Source organism: Ranitomeya variabilis, chromosome 3 (assembly GCF_051348905.1).
Source record: "Ranitomeya variabilis isolate aRanVar5 chromosome 3, aRanVar5.hap1, whole genome shotgun sequence".
Classification (NCBI taxonomy): Eukaryota; Metazoa; Chordata; class Amphibia; order Anura; family Dendrobatidae; genus Ranitomeya; species Ranitomeya variabilis.
This window is the reverse complement of record NC_135234.1, coordinates 362,436,213-362,452,671: the sequence shown is the minus strand read 5'-3', so window position 1 is coordinate 362,452,671 and position 16,459 is coordinate 362,436,213. Positions and strand designations below refer to the sequence as shown.

General features: G+C 47.0%; 1 protein-coding gene across 1 annotated transcript in view; it reads right to left on the bottom strand.

The window, feature by feature from the left end:
• SF3A3 (splicing factor 3a subunit 3) overlaps positions 1-16,459 on the bottom strand; it is an 82,522-nt gene that overhangs the window by 17,212 nt on the left and 48,851 nt on the right. Inside the window, exons 10-12 of the mRNA XM_077295903.1 lie at positions 8,595-8,662; positions 7,723-7,830; positions 2,218-2,287 (exon numbers count right to left, since the gene is read on the bottom strand). Of these exons, the coding sequence (XP_077152018.1) occupies positions 2,218-2,287; positions 7,723-7,830; positions 8,595-8,662 (246 nt within the window). The remainder of the gene's footprint in view (positions 1-2,217; positions 2,288-7,722; positions 7,831-8,594; positions 8,663-16,459) is intronic.

Below are 16,459 nucleotides of genomic sequence, written 5' to 3'. Positions count from 1 at the left end.
CGGTATTATGTGAGAACACTATGGCAGTATTATCTTCAGAAAGGGGACCTATTCTAGGGTGGTTCTGACTGAGAACCTGCACACGGGTCTGAGGTAATAGAGGGGGCAGCATGACCTCCAGTTAGGTGCAGTCAGGGGAGGGCTGGTGAGGCAGCTCAATAGAAGGGTCTCATTTTTATCGTTACTACGTGGCTACATTTCCCCCCAGCGTCACCCCAGACTGCGCCTGTCGCCTCGCTTTCACACATCGCCAGGACAGGATCTGAGGAGGGGAATGGGGTCTTTGCATGCAAAGTCTGGATCAGAACAGGCCATCAATCAGCAGAAATGTTTCCTGGATTTCTGTGGAGCAGACGGTCCATCCATGTGTATAAACGACAGCGCTCTATGTACAAACCCTGGCTGCTCCGCGCACTGAACATAGTGCCTCCATACACCAGCACACTGCTCTCCTGAAATACTCTGTGCTGCTGTCTCCCTGCTCCCTCCACCATATATCTCCCAGAATCCTTGCTGCCTGCCATCCTCGGTGACTGTCTACTTGTCAGTATAACTTTGCAGTCACGAACAAAATGGCTGCTAACTGGGTTCCTAAATATCATCCTCTTTTCCTTTAGCAAACACCCAGAAGGGGAGGAGAGGAGACATCACACATTTCAGCAGACTCCGCCCATAATTACTGCAGTGCTGTAATGTGAGCTAGTTGCACACTAGGTTTTTGTCAAATTTCAGTAGCTGCTCCCCCTAGTGTTTAAAAGTGGAAATGCCAAACTTTTTCAAATTATTTTTCATATTTTACTAAATTATAAACAAATGATAATATGTTTTGAGAAAATGTAAACATTAATTCTTTACATTTTTTCAATTGCTCTAAAAAATTTTTTTTAGATGGCACCTTTCCTTTAATGACCAAGCAAATTTTTACAATTCTGACCACTGTCCCTTTCAGGTTATAGCTCTGGAACGCTTCAATGCATCCACTGATTCCGTGACACTTTTTTGGCGACATATTGTACTTCATGTTAGTTGTAAAATGTATTCGGTATAACTTGCGTTTATGAAAAAAACGGAAATTTGGCAAACATTTTGAAAATTTTGCAATTTTCAAACTTTTAATTTTTGTAACCTTAAATCAGAGAGTGGTGTCACACAAAATAGTTAATAAAGAACCCTGATGAAGAAGGCCGAGCACCTTCGAAATGCGTTGGTTTAGTCATTCTCTTTTGGCCCCAACGCCGCTCCGTACCTTGTGTGACGTCACAGTTCAGGCACTCGCGAGCCGGCGCCAGCAGCCATCTCTCTCCTCGCGGTTACCAGGGACGCCTTCGGCCGGGGCTCCCAGGTATCGCGTCAGCTGCTACACGCCCTCCCGCTCTCCCCTTCTGTCCCCCTCTGACTCCGCAACAACCAGCAGCGGTGACCGGATCAGACTACTCCTTGGGGCTTTGCAGCGGGACGATCAACGCATCTGCACATAGGGTAAGCACCCTCTCACCACGCAACTATTGCGCAGTTTATTTTGATATCGGCGATCTGCAACCCATTAGTACATAGTATTTACCCCTAAGTGCGGCATCACTCTGCCCGTTTGTGGCACTTTTTCTATAGTTAATAAATAACATTTCCCACATGTCAACTTTACATCAGCACAATTTTGGAAACAATTTTTTTTTTTGCTAGGATGTTATAAGGGTTTAAAAGATCTAATTTTTCCAACAAAATTTACAAAACCATTTTTTTACGGACCACCTCACATTTGAAATGATTTTGGGGGTCAATATAACAGAAAATACCCCAAATCGGCACCATTTTAATGCTGGGGGGCGCAATACACTTATTTCTTAGCGCCGTTAAAAAGCAGCGCTGAGGAATAAGTACCCTTAACTGCCACAGTTGAAAGGCGTATCGGCAGTTGTTAAGGGGTTAAGCATACATATTGTTTATTGTTAACACATTTTAGAAGATATCTGTTATACTTGATGAATACATAAGATGACAAAGCCTTCATCTTTCCATTATTGAGACATATCAAAGCCATAATAATGAAACATGGTAAACACGCTATGGTTCACACATTTATCGAACCTTTCAATGCAAAATAATGCCCCACCTGTGGGGTTTGATTACTGCAGAATCAAGAGTATATATTTCATTGTGACTGGCACAAATTTCAACCCATCCAAGAAAGGTAGTATGTATTTGAAGTATAAAACTTACCCCAAGAATTTCAACATATTCATAAATTTGTGCTTCAAGAAAAGCAATGTCTCTGTTCTTTTCTGTGTCCCTGAAAACATAGAAATATAGTAATGTGAATGTATACCCCTAAAGAGAGATTAGATGTTAAAGGTAATCTGTCAGCAGGATCAACCCTCCTAAGTCATCTAATATGGGCATGCAGGTCCTAGAAAGTTGAATAAAATGATACTTTGATATCTGTGATCTGATGTCTCATTCCAGAGAAATCCACATCATTCTTAATATGTAAACAAAATGTTAAGATCTATGGGCTGGAAATAGATCTCTCCACAAAGGTTCCTCTGGAACTTATTATAAATTAAATAGAGCATTCCTAGTGTGAGGCATATAATGACTGATAGTTTGCTCTGCTGATCTCACTGCAGCGCTGTGTGTGTGCTTACAACTGACACAGTACAGCAGACTGAACTTTGTCTCATCACAATCAAATCTGCATCTCTCCTCTTCTGATATCAGCTTAGCTGCAGAGCTATGCCCGATTACCACTTAGGCGGTGTGCACATAGTCCGTTTTTTCCCACACGGAATTGGCCCAAAATGCTAGGGAATCCTTATTACAGAAAAGTCAATGAGAAATCTGAAGTACTGTGCACATAATCAGTATTTTCCTTTCAGGATTCAGGGTCACGGTGTCAGATGTCAACGTGAGCCTGCAGCTGTGACTGGCAGTAAAAAGCTTACTGCCAGTCACAGGCTTCTGGCTGATGAGAAACTACTATTCCCATCAGCCTATGCCTGCTGTCACTGATAACGGCAAGAGCAGGTGCTGCTGATGGGCTTAGCCATCAGCCGATGCCTGTATTCAAAGTAAAACAAACAAACAAAAAAGTTAAAATATTGAAAATCACAGTTATAATCATCTAACAGCTAATCCCTGAAGCCCTTGTCCCCTGTAAACAAAAACACACCAATACTCACCGTAATGCCTAATACCCGATGCCCATGTCACCTGTTAAAGAGAAAAAATAATAAACCACCATATCCCTCTCACCTATCAGTCGTAATCCATACAGTCCGACAACGCTTCGGATCACTTGTAGAGCTGTCACATCAGCTGATGCGACTGGTCTACCCGGCTACACATTGACAGTAGCCTGTAATTGCTCCTGGAGTGTATAGCGCTGAGCTGTAGTGTGAAAAGTCATCAAAGTTCATCTGCTGATGAGACCAGGTGATCTCACTTATGTCACCACCGCTGTGTGAGAACGTTCTCAAGCAGCAGTGAATTCATCGGGGTTCATCAGCTGATGAACTCCGGTGAACTTTCTCACCACAGCTCAGTGCTACTCACTGACACAGGAGCGTTTACCTCCTGTTTCAATGTGAGCCTGCTGTCCTCGAAAGCAGTCACATCAGTCATCAGGATTGTCACGGGACATTGTGGATTATCTGTTCACTTCGGACAGGTGAGTATTTTGGTACTGGGGATTAGGTGTTAAGGTGAGTATAATGTGTATTTTATTTTTAAATAAATGTGTAAAACGTGTGGTCATTTATTTCAAATAAAAAAACACCCAGAATAAATTCCTTTATTTACAATTTGAATATAGGGTTAGTAATGATGGCGTCTTACAGAAGCCTTTCCATTACTAACCCCTGGGCTTCAGGTCAGCTGCCTATACAAGGCTGACATGCTTGAGAAGGAATGGAGGAGATCCACGTCTGGCTCATAGATCTTAACAGTTATTTTACATGTTAAGAAAAACGTGGATTTCTCTGGAATAAGACATCGAATTGCAGATATCAAGGCATAACTTTATTCAGCTTCCCATGAAGACTGCTTAAGAGGGTTTATCCAACTGACATATTCCCTTTAAGAGAAAATAGGAGCCTGTAACAGGAAAAAGCACATTGCTTGGTGGATGTAAAAAGCGTGAACAGAAACATTCAAAAGGAACCAGTACTTCAGAGTCTCGTCCCCTTTATTCTACCAAGGAATAAGCCATCACTTGCTATAGCTCGAATATTAATTTGAATTCAAATTTGGTGGAACGGTCAATTATAACTAATCAGGTCTCAAGTTTAAAATCCATTTGTAAATCTGAAACTAGCAATATGTTTGTCTTAAAAAGAGCGGCCAATACATTTTTTTTCCGTTGGGAACCCAGCCACTAGTGGTACAGATGAGAAACTTGGGATAATAGAAGCTTTTTTTTTTGGTCTTTTACATACTGTGCCAGTTGATATCATACAAAAAGAAATGGATATCCCCCTTAAGGAAAACCCTCTACTAGTTTGGGAAATCTTCCCCAAAGTATTGAAATTATAGCGCTTTCACCAGTTTAAGCATGTTAAACTGGCCATATCATGGAATAGTGGCTAAAGAGCAATGCAGTTTTCTTTCACCTTTCTGGTGAAGAGATATTAGCTTGTCAGGTTTAGGTGATATAATTTATGTTTAAAGGGGCATTTCCATCTCCCAGATGCTATCCCAATATATTATAGGTGTAATAATAACAATATTAGCAAATGCCTCCAATTAGGAATGTAGTATTCTTCTGATTCACTATGTCTCTTTCCTCATGTGTAGGCACTGCAGTAGCAGAGAGGGGCCATGGATATTTGCACCCCCCCGGCTACAAATACCAGCCCCCAACTGCCCCAGAAATGGCGCATCTGTAAGATGCGCCAGTTCCGGCACTTAGCCCCCCGTAGCGGTGGGATATGGGGTAATAAGGGGTTAATTTGACCTTGCTAATGTAAGGTGACATTAAGCCCGGTTAATAATGGAGAGGCGTCAATAAGACACCTATCCATTACTAATCCTATACTAGTGAAAGGGTTTAAAAAAAAAAATAAAGACACAGCCAGAAAAAAAGTATTTTAATATTCTTAATTTACCCATACTTACCATACTCGATCGCCTGCAAAAAAATTAAAAATAATAAACCGTATACTCCGTCCAACGCAGTCCAATTAATAACGAGTGTCCCATGACGATCTCCCCTATAGAACAGTGACATAGGGTGATGTCACTGCTCTATAGGACCTCCAGTGACACACTGACAGGAGACAATGGCTCCTGCAGTGCATCACTGAAGAGGCTACCTTAGTTCAGGGTCTCACTTTATGGCAAAGCTGTGTGGGAATTTCCCCACACAGCAGTGCTACAAGTGAGACTAGGGACTATTTTTTACAGTGGTGGAGGAATACATTGCGGAAGGATACCTTCCGTCATTGTATTCCTGGAGCCACTGGAGAGCGGTCGCATCAGCTGATGTGGCTGCTCTGCACGGGAGATCGTCGTGGGACACTCGATTTAATTGGATATCTGCGGACACAGGGAGTATATTGTTTGTTATTTTAATATTTTTTACAGGTGACAATGGCTTCGGGGATCAAGGTGACAAGGTGATGGTGAGTATGTACTCTATGTTGTATGTACTGTATGTATGTATGTATGTACTGTATGTATGTATGTATGTTTTGTTATATGTTGTATGTACTGTTGTATGTACTGTTGTATGTACTGTTGTATGTACTGTTGTATGTACTGTTGTATGTACTGTTGTATGTACTGTTGTATGTACTGTTGTATGTACTGTTGTATGTACTGTTGTATGTACTGTTGTATGTACTGTTGTATGTACTGTTATAGGTTTGTGTCTTTTTTTTTACATTCAACACATTAGCCGGACAATGGGACTACTACTGTCCCATCATTGGCTAATGTGTCAATCACTGTCACTGCAGCAGGCATAGCCCGTTGGGACTTGTAGTCCCATTGGACGATGCCTGCACCCCCCCCCCCCAACAGCCCACACAGACCCCCGACAGCTCTGCACAGAGCCCCGACAGCCCCGCACAGACCCCCCGTCAGCCCCGCACAGACCCCCCGACAGCCCCGCACAGACCCCCCGACAGCCCCGCACAGACCCCCCGACAGCCCCGCACAGACCCCCCGACAGCCCCGCACAGACCCCCCGACAGCCCCGCACAGACCCCCCGACAGCCCCGCACAGACCCCCCGACAGCCCCGCACAGACCCCCCGACAGCCCCGCACAGACCCCCCGACAGCCCCGCACAGACCCCCCGACAGCCCCGCACAGACCCCCCGACAGCCCCGCACAGACCCCCCCCCCCGACAGCCCCGCACAGACCCCCCCCTCGACAGCCCCGCACAGACCCCCTCGACAGCCCCGCACAGACCCCCTCGACAGCCCCGCACAGACCCCCCGATAGCCCCGCACAGACCCCCCCCGACAGCCCCGCACAGACCCCCCCGACAGCCCCGCACAGACCCCCCCGACAGCCCCGCACAGACCCCCCCCGACAGCCCCGCAGACCCCCCCCGACAGCCCCGCATAGACCCCCCCCCCCCGACAGCCCCGCACAGACCCCCCCCCGACAGCCCCCCCACACACGCAGACCCCGCCCGCACACAGACACGCACAGTCTCCGCCCACACACTTCTCTCCTCCCGATCTGCAGCGTTTTCCCTGCAGCTAAACTGCAGATCTTTTTTACATCTTTGGTTTTGCTGCAGATGTGCCCGACTCAATGCAAGTCAATGGGTGCAGAAACGCTGCAGATCCGCACAGAGAATTGACATGCTGCAGCATGTGCATAGCGGATTGGGTTTTCCATAGGTTTACATGGTACTGTAAACCACATAGAAAACTGCTGCAGATCCGCAGCGTTAAAAACGCCGCGGATCCGTGGTAAAATCTACAACGTGTGAACATGGCCTTAACCCTTCCAGATCTCATCTTACAGCAGTCAGTGTGGGTGAAGAGTGAGAGCTAAAAGCACTCAAATTATATCTGGAAATAATTGTAGTGATACATAACTCAGCTTTGCTGTATTTTTACACCGTAGCTGCAGAGTTATGCATCATGCATCATTAGAAACGCTTCTAGATCTCATATCACAGTACTGTCAGCTCTCACTAACCACCAACACTGACTGCCATGAGATCTGCAAGGGTTTGTAATGATACATAACTCATATCTGCTGTAACTCTACACAGTAGCGGAAGAAATCAGTAAGAAGGGAGTGTGCCCTTTGTGCCCCTGTGTGTTGCTGTCTGATTTGTCTTTGGGGGGCATGTACTTGTTCCTCTGTATAAGGTTGACCAATCTTTGGTAAAGCCCACTTAAACCACAACATAAAGTATAACCTAAAACTTTACAAGCCAGTATCTCGGGAGAGTAGAAATTAAAAAACAAAAAGTATGTTTTACTAGCTCTGCAGCCACTATTTCATGATGTGGTCAGTTTAACTTGTACAAAATAGTGAAATGTCTTTATTAAAGTGCTTGATATAAAACATGATTATTCTAATGGAAAGTATTATGTGTTGAGCCTCCAAATATTAAAAATTAATGTATGACTCCAATCATTATTTTCATTCCAGGCTTTTAAACAATGTCCATCACGCAGCTGAATAACTGTACAAGAGACCGCAAAAATTTATTTAAACCAAAAGCATCTCCATTCCACTTAAAAGGTAAGATAACTGTACCTTCGGACCCCTTTTGCCTTTGGATTCTTGGCAAACAATGAAGGTTCTAGAGATTCCAGAGATTTTCCTTTTGTACCAAAAAGTCTCTGTGCCCGTTCTTCTAATGTTCTAAAAATAAATGGAGATTGGTTTAATACTACACTGTATATAGAAAATGTTCTAAAGGTATCAGAAAAAGACATCTTATTACAACAAAGTGGTTTTTACTAAGTCTAGAACTACAGTTGTCGGTGCATGCGAGCTCACATCTAGAAATCATCGAATTTACGCACGATTTGTGGATGCAACCGTGCATGCGCCGCTGGCGCCATTTTACTGGGGGCCTTTACTTTACTTAGCAAAATCTTGCTGACAGGTTCTCTATTATTTCATATGGGTGATTAGAAAGCTGCCTCGCAGGATATTACCTGGAAGCTGTCATAACTAAGTACTTGATAAAAACGTATAGCCACGACTGAAATCTTGTACCAGTCAATAAGTATACTGTAAATAATAAATCACTTTGTCAAGAGCTGTCAGTTCTCATATTTAAGGCTGAGAATATATTACTTTTACATTGGTCAAGAAGACAATGGGGCACATTACTGATAAATGTGCCCCATTGTCTTCTTGACCAATTTAAAAGTAGTGTTGTAGAGACATCTTATATACTTATTACCACAGATCAAACATTTTTACACATGTTAAGGCTTAAAATAACAGCATGGGTGACATGGCTAAGATAGGGAGCAAATGCTTTAAACATTTTTGTACTGCATGTTGGAGCTATGAATCTGTATTAAACTTCATAACCATACTGCCCTTTGTCGAGTCGTAAGAACATACGTTTGATAAACCTTAAGACAACAACTTTGGGTAGATTTTCCACTTACCCTCCACATTTAAGACCTAATGCAAGTAATGCAGACTTCAATCTATCCAACCCAAGAGAAGCCAATTCCTGACAAAACAATAAAACACAAAAATCATCATGTTACGGACTACCAAAAATATTAAAAGGTTAGTCAGATAAGCTTTCAAGTCATGTATGAATATAGCAGAATTAACTTGGAATAAAAGAGAGCCTGACAGCTTGCCCAGACCTCCCAAACCGCCAGTGTGTATTTACTGCTATGTAAATACTATTTCTAACAATCCCCTTTTATTGTCTAAAGGATTATTCCATATTGCCAAAAATTTTAGAACTGTGGTGGATATTTGCTAATTACGGTATCTGGTTACTAATCATGGGGGTGTGGTTTTCCTCAGAAAAATCATTCCCTCTTAATCATGCTATCAATAGCGATTTTCTATTTTTTCCTCCCCTTCTTCCAAGAGTCATAACTTTATTTTTTGATCATTCTAGTCTTATGAGGGCTTGTTTTTCGTGGAACGAGTTGTACTTTTGAAAGACACCATTGATTTGACCATATAATGTACTGGAGAACAGGAAGAAAAAATCCGAAGTGCGGTGAAATTGGTAAAAGTGCAAATCCACAATTTTTTTTTATTAACCATTTTCACTATATTGTAAAAGAGATTTAGCAATGATTCACCATAGTAAAACAAATATGCAAATACCAAACTTGTATCGGTTCTTTTTTATTTACCATACTTTTTGGACTAGAAGATGCACTTTTCCCCCCAAAAAAATGTGGGATGAAAATGGGAGCAGTGGAGCTGGGTCACAGGAAGCAAGATTGCGGCTGCAGAAAGTCATGGAGTGGGGTCATGCTGCGAGGAGGGGGTGGCATGGAAGTGCGAAGCAGGACCCGAGTCCCCACAGCGCAAATTGATCTTCTGGCGGTGGGCTATAGGAAAATGGCACCCGTATTGGCGCATGCACCTTATCAGATCTCGGCCCAATGACGAGCCGAGATCTCAGTCTGCGCATGTGCCATCTCTGGAGTCATGTTCCTGATACCCATTGCTGGGAAATCAATAGCTCCTGCCTTGCATCGCCAACACACCATCCCAAGGCTCACAGCATTGCCACACTTCTGCCGCCGCCAGCTTCCTGCAAAAGCAACCCTGCTCCTGACCCCCCATCCCCGGTAAGCTAAATTGAGACTAAAACGAACCCCAATTTTCACATTAAAAATTCTTTTTTGTTCCTATTTTCCTCCTCTAGTCCAAAAAAAAAGTCAAAGATTTGTATGAAAAATACCTGTAGAATTTCCATTTTTCAGGATTCTTGGGCTGGGTGAGGTCTTATTTTTTAAGCTTGATGTGATGTTTGGATCGTCTCTTATTGCAATGTTGCAGTGATATAAAAAATGTAATTCTGTTTTTTTTTCTCATTACGCCGTTTACTGATCAGATTAATTTACTTAAACTAAATTGATTGATCGGACCTTTCTGAACGCAGCAATATCAAATGTGTATTTTTTATTGTTTTACTTTTAATGGTGCAAAAGGGGGGTGAATTGAACATGTTTTTTAAAATGAAAATATTTTTTAAAACTTCATTTTCCAGGACGTTCCTCCTGACTGTTCCATCAGGAGGTTGTCCTTCTTATCCTTGATAGGGACAGGAACACACAAGAGGTTAAAAGGCCCCTCCCTCCACCACCCCTCAGTGTTTTTCTTGTTCCTATCAGGGACAGAAGCAAAAGAGGTATTGCTTACAACTTCCAGCAAGCAGGAGCTCCTGATGCCGGACGCGGGGGGGGGGGGGGGGGGGGGGAGAATCGGGACGGGGTCCTCACCATCTCTCCCCTTCCACCTGCTGGAGGTCTGGAGGCTGACACCCCTCCAAACAAGGGGTCCCTCAGCCTGCCCAGGTGAGCGGTGGCTCCTGGAGTGAGCCGCTTCCCCTTCAAAGGGGCTCTCCGCTCACCCCAACACGTGGCTCCAACACACATCGAAGAACTTCCGGTTACAGAGGGATGACGCGCGTTCCACCGTGGAACGCACTTCCGGTAGATTTGAAAAAAAAAAAAAAAAAAAAAAGGCGCCGACTCCTATTTTGAAGGAGTACCACCTTTTGACAATTCAGATGGAAGACAAGTGAGGCAATACTATTTAAAGTATAGACGGAGAGGAGCTGAGAAACGGAAATACAGCAAGATGAGCAATATGGCTGAAAACTTGCTCAGGGGACTGTAACTCTAAAAATAAATTGTGCTCCATCCCCTTTTCGGGCCTTCGAGTGTTTGGTCCAGTACTTTGGTCCAGGACATCGGATGACAAAAAAGGATTCCCAGGAGAAAAACCTAAGAAAGTTTTGTCCTTTCGGAGGCCTTATTTCCATCAGAAACCTGAATACAAAGGGAAAGGAAAGACCAGTAGATGGAGCTACCCGAAAAGCAGTAAAGGAAGAAGTGCCTTTTCCAGTTCGGCAAATAGTTCACGGAAACAATGACGCCAGGAAAGTAGGGGGAAGACTACAAAATTTTCTTCCAGCATGGGCAGAGGTATCCAGAAATCCGTAGATATTGCAAAAGGTAGCAGAAGGTTACAAGATTCAATTCCTGCAGATACGCTAAGGAAGATTCCACCCGACAGCTGTCCAGTCTCCCCAGGTCACAAAAAGACTGCTGGCAGACGTAAAAAAATTGGTGTTTGGGAGCAGTGATTCCGGTGCTAGAGGCAGAGAAGGGTCTCGGCTACTATTCGGGCCTATTCTCAATCAAGAAACCAGGGGGAGACTATCGCACCAAAATAAATATGAAATTACTAAACAGATGGGTTTCATACAAAAAATTCAAAATGGAGTCTATAAGATCTACGACTCCAATAATCAAAGAAAATATGGTGATTTGCACGCTAGATTATTGCCTGTTCATCCTCACAGCCAACAATATCTGAGATTTACGGTGATGGAGGGGGAAAAAGTTCAACGTTATCAGTTCAGATGCCTCCCATTTGGTCTTACCTTGGCACCACTCATATTTGCCAAGCTGGTAGCAGAAATTATGGGCTTTCTCAGGGAACAAGGAATATTGACTGTCCAGTATCTGGACGACTTCCTGTTGATGGCAGAGTCCCCCCAGCAACTGAGAGCCAGTTTAACGTCAACCATCTTATTGATAAACAACCTAGGGTGGATTATAAACTGGGGAAAGTCAAATCTAGTGCCAGGAAGACGAAAGGTCATTCTAAGAATTCTCTTGGACACCGAGCAACAGATGTCCCTCTGCCAGAGAACAGGAGGAACTCAGGGACAAGGTCTTAGACTTCAGAAGGAGATCTCAGGTGTCCATCAGGAAGGCTATGAGGATTCTGGAACTGATGACTTCTATTGCAAGGGTCCGGTGGTGTCAATTCCACTCAAGACAACGGCAAAATCAAGTCTGATCGACCTGGAACAGAAGGACGGATGGGCTAGACAAGAAAGTAAGACTGTCAGCAGTAACAAGAGGGTCTTTAACCTGGTGGACGTCCATGAGCGACCTGAGGAAGGCGATTATGTGGAGACGGTCCCCATTTGTATTGATCACCACGGACGCAAGCGGCAGAGGCTGGGGGGGCCCAGGTGCAGGATCAGTTTATACAGGGCACCTGGCGGAGTTCAGATCCTCCCAGATCATCCAACCTCCGAGAACTTCAGGCAGTCTGGAAAATACTGAAGCGATGTGGGCCAAGACTAAAAAACAGACACATCCGGATTCTATCAGACAATGTTACCCACAGTGGCCTTCCTCAAGCATCAAGGGGGTCCAAGACACCACATTTTACAATCGGTAGCATAAAAAAATCTTCCTTTGGGCAGAGGGGACGGTGCTAACAGTGACCACAGTACATCTGAAGGGGTCCCAGAATGTGGTGTCAGATGTTCTCAGTCAGGAAACAATTCAGCAGTGGGAATGGGAGCTGGACTGGAAAGAATACAATGATAATACGCTGATGGGGTACCCCCCCAAGTACCCCCCCTGTTCGCTACCAGAAAAAAATCAAAAGCAGAGAATTTTTTTTCCTTCAATCAGGGAGACAGACCGACAGGAGTGGATGCCCTATCTCAGGAACAGAACATGGACCTAGCGTATGCCTTTCCCCTTTTTCCCCCTAATCTGAGAAGTGCTGACGAAGATACGGGAGGATCAAGCCACGGTAATCATGATATTACCATTTTGGCCCAGAAGGAGTTGGTTTCCCCTAAGGAAGATGGCCATAAAAGATCCTATCATCCTTCCAGAAAGGCACGATCTACTGTTCCAGGGACCAGTACACCATTCCAAGGTGAAGATCCTACAGTTGGCTGCCTGGATCCTGAGCAGCAGATCTTGAGGTCTCTCAGATTCGGTCATAACAACTATTCAGAATAGTAGAAAACTTCAGCAATATATACAAAAATATGGAGGAAATTTTGTACACGATATCCTGAGGCGACAACAGTACTATCTGCTGAGTGCGGGCGGCTGTGCTGAGTGCGGGCGGCTGTGCTGAGCGGTGCTGAGTGCGGGCGGCTGCGCGTGGCGGTGCTGAGTGCGGGCAGCTGTGGTGAGTGCGGGCGGCTGTGTGGCGGTGGTGAGTGCGGGCGGCTGCGCGTGGCGATGCTGAGTGCGGGCGGCTGCGCGTGGCGGTGCTGAGTGCGGGCGGCTGAGCGTGGCTGTGGTGAGTGTGGGCGGCTGTGCGTGGCGGTGGTGAGTGCGGGCGGCTGTGCGTGGCGGTGGGGAGTGCGGGCGGCTGTGCATGGCGGTGGTGAGTGCGGACGGCTGTGCATGGCGGTGGTGTGTGCGGGCGGCTGTGGTGAGTGCGGGCGGCTGTGCGTGGCGGTGGTGAGTGCGGGCGGCTGTGCGTGGCGGTGGTGAGTGCGGGCGGCTGTGCGTGGCGGTGGTGAGTGCGGGCGGATGTGGTGAGTGCGGGCGGCTGTGCGTGGCGGTGGCGAGTGCGGGCGGCGGCGAGTGCGGGCGGCTGTGCGTGGCGGTGGGGAGTGCGGGCGGCTGTGCGTGGCGGTGGCGAGTGCGGGCGGCGGTAGCGAGTGCAGGCGGCTGTGGTGAGTGCGGGCGGCTGTTCGTGGCGGTGGTGAGTGCGGGCGTTTGTGCGTGGCGGTGGTGAGTGCGGGCGGCTGTGCGTGGCGGTGGTGAGTGCGGGCGGCTGTGCATGGTGGTGGTGAGTGCGGACGGCTGTGCGTGGCGGTGGTGAGTGCGGGCGGCTGTGGTGAGTGCGGGCGGCTGTGGTGAGTGGCGGTGGTGAGTACGGGTGGCTGTGCGTTGCGGTGGTGAGTGCGGGCAGCTGTGCGTGGCGGTGGTGAGTGCGGGCGGGTGTGCGTGGCGGTGGTGAGTGCGGGCGGCTGTGCGTGGCGGTGGTGAGTGCGGGCGGCTGTGCGTGGCGGTGGTGAGTGCGGGCGGCTGTGCGTGGCGGTGGTGAGTGCGGGCGGCTGTGCGTGGTGGTGGTGAGTGCGGGCGGCTGTGCGTGGCGGTGGTGAGTGCGGGCGGCTGTGCGTGGCGGTGGTGAGTGTGGGCGGCTGTGCGTGGCGGTGGTGAGTACGGGCGGCTGTGCGTGGCGGTGGTGAGTGCGGGCGGCTGTGCGTGGCGGTGGTGAGTGCGGGCGGCTGTGCGTGGCGGTGGTGAGTGTGGGCGGCTGTGCGTGGTGAGTACGGGCGGCTGTGCGTGGCGGTGGTGAGTACGGGCGGCTGTGCGTGGCTCTGGTGAGTGTGGGCGGCTGTGCGTGGCTCTGGTGAGTGTGGGCGGATGTGCGTGGCTCTGGTGAGTGTGGGCAGCTGTACGTGGCTCTGGTGAGTGTGGGCGGCTGTGCGTGGCTCTGGTGAGTGTGGGCGGCTGTGCGTGGCTGTGCTGGGCGCCGAGTGCTGGCGGCCTGAGCAGGCGGGGACACCGGCGCGCTGGGGGGGTCAGGTGCCGGAGTCGCCGCTAGCTCAGGCCCCCGGCACTTGCTATATTTACCTGTCCAACATTCCACTGCTACGCGCCGCTCCATCTTCCGGGTCCTCTGCCTGTTCAGTCAGAGGGCGGCGCGCATTAAGCGCGTCATCGAGCCCTCTGAACCGTTAAGTTCAGAGGGCGCGATGACGCGTTAATGCGCGCCGCCCTCTGACTGAACAGTCGCAGGCGGAGGATGGAGCAGCGCGCATCACTGGAACAGGGACAGGTAAATATCACATTCTCACCCTCCTGGCTCGTCCCTGCTTCTCCGTTGGAGATCGCGGTGTGCGTTCACTGCTTACGCATACCGCGATCTCCTCCTGGGAGCGTCACTCTGTGGGGTCCAGACTGCGCCGGCGCTTGCGCAGTCTATAAAGGCTTCGGACAGAGTGACGCTCCCAGCGTTATATTATAGATGTCTGCAACATATTAAGATAACACCTTTGATGACAGTGAACAAAGTAATCATTACCTATTTACATGAGCACCAATTCAAAAACACGGTCTCAAAAGGAGAGGCGGAAAAGAGCTAATATCCCTCTCCCTCTCTATCTTTTACAGGCAGCCATAATTTTATATCTGAGTCTTGCAGCAGAGCCAGATAGAACAGGGCTAAGTCTGCAGGATTTGAATAGATGCGCTTGCCTAGCTTTTTACTAGGACCAGGGTCTATGTTCACTAGAAGTCTGTTAGTCTGCTAGATGGAGCAGAGTCTAGCGTGCTGCTGGTGAGTGACCAGACAAAATGCGAGCTGTAGATGAGAGAGACGTGCAGGGGTCTCTCTCTGATTGGAGAACCATGTGGAAAATGCAGCCTGTTCAGTGTGAACTGTGCATGGAATTGAACACACTTCTGTTTGGCGCTGGAGCTCTGGCTGAAGGTGATACTGCAACTAGTGGGATCGGGCCTCTTCTGTGTATAAAGTTTGCTTCGTAAAAAAAGTACTGTAATCTGTTCAGGGAAGCCTGCACTGACATGTATGTTACTGCAGAATGAACGGTTTCTTAGCTATGATACCTTTGTGCCCAGAAAAGGCTTTTGCTTTTGAATCCCTTGGGAGTTTTATGAAAGCAATTAAAACTGCACCTGTTTGGACCAAACTGCACTGCCTGTGTGAACGCTACCTATTGCCTACCTGAGAGAGTGAACCCTTACAGTCTATACTGTGAACTTGTATACCAGAACACTTGCACTCTGCCAAGGAAGTAAATGTGGATGCTCATTTTAAATGGGTTATTGGACAAACCACATCATCAATATCCATAGGATAAATAACTGCATAATCAGTGGTGGGTGGGGTCCCTGTTGTGATTACCGTGTGTGATAACTGTTCTATTCACTGTTTACAGGAGCTCTGGTCAGGTGCTTACACAAATGCTCTTATAGTGTATACAGCAATGACCATGTATATATACTACCACTTGACATGTAACTTTGGGACCCTTGTTATTAGGATTGGGAGGGGAGGGGGGCCAACAGTTGAGCCCTGTGAATTATGCATTTATTGCTATTAATAATGCTCAAAGTAGGATAACCCTTTTAAGTTTAGTTTAATTTTGACTAGCTGAAGAGCCCGGCATTGCCCGGGCGTAGTAACTAACTGTGGTTAGTTATAACACATTATAATGATTATCCTCCATCCCATAGTCCCGTGCCCATATACCCATCACACATATCCTCCATCCCATAGTCCCGTGCCCATATACCCATCATTCATATCCTCCATCCCATAGTCCCGTGCCCACATACCCATCATTCATATCCTCCATCCCATAGTCCCGTGCCCACATACCCATCACACATCCCCCATCCCATAGTTCCATATACCTATTATGACATCATCTTCTATGGCAACCATTCTGACATCGTCGCCATGGCAACTTATGACATTGTCATCATGGCAACCATTATGACATAACCATCACAACCTATTA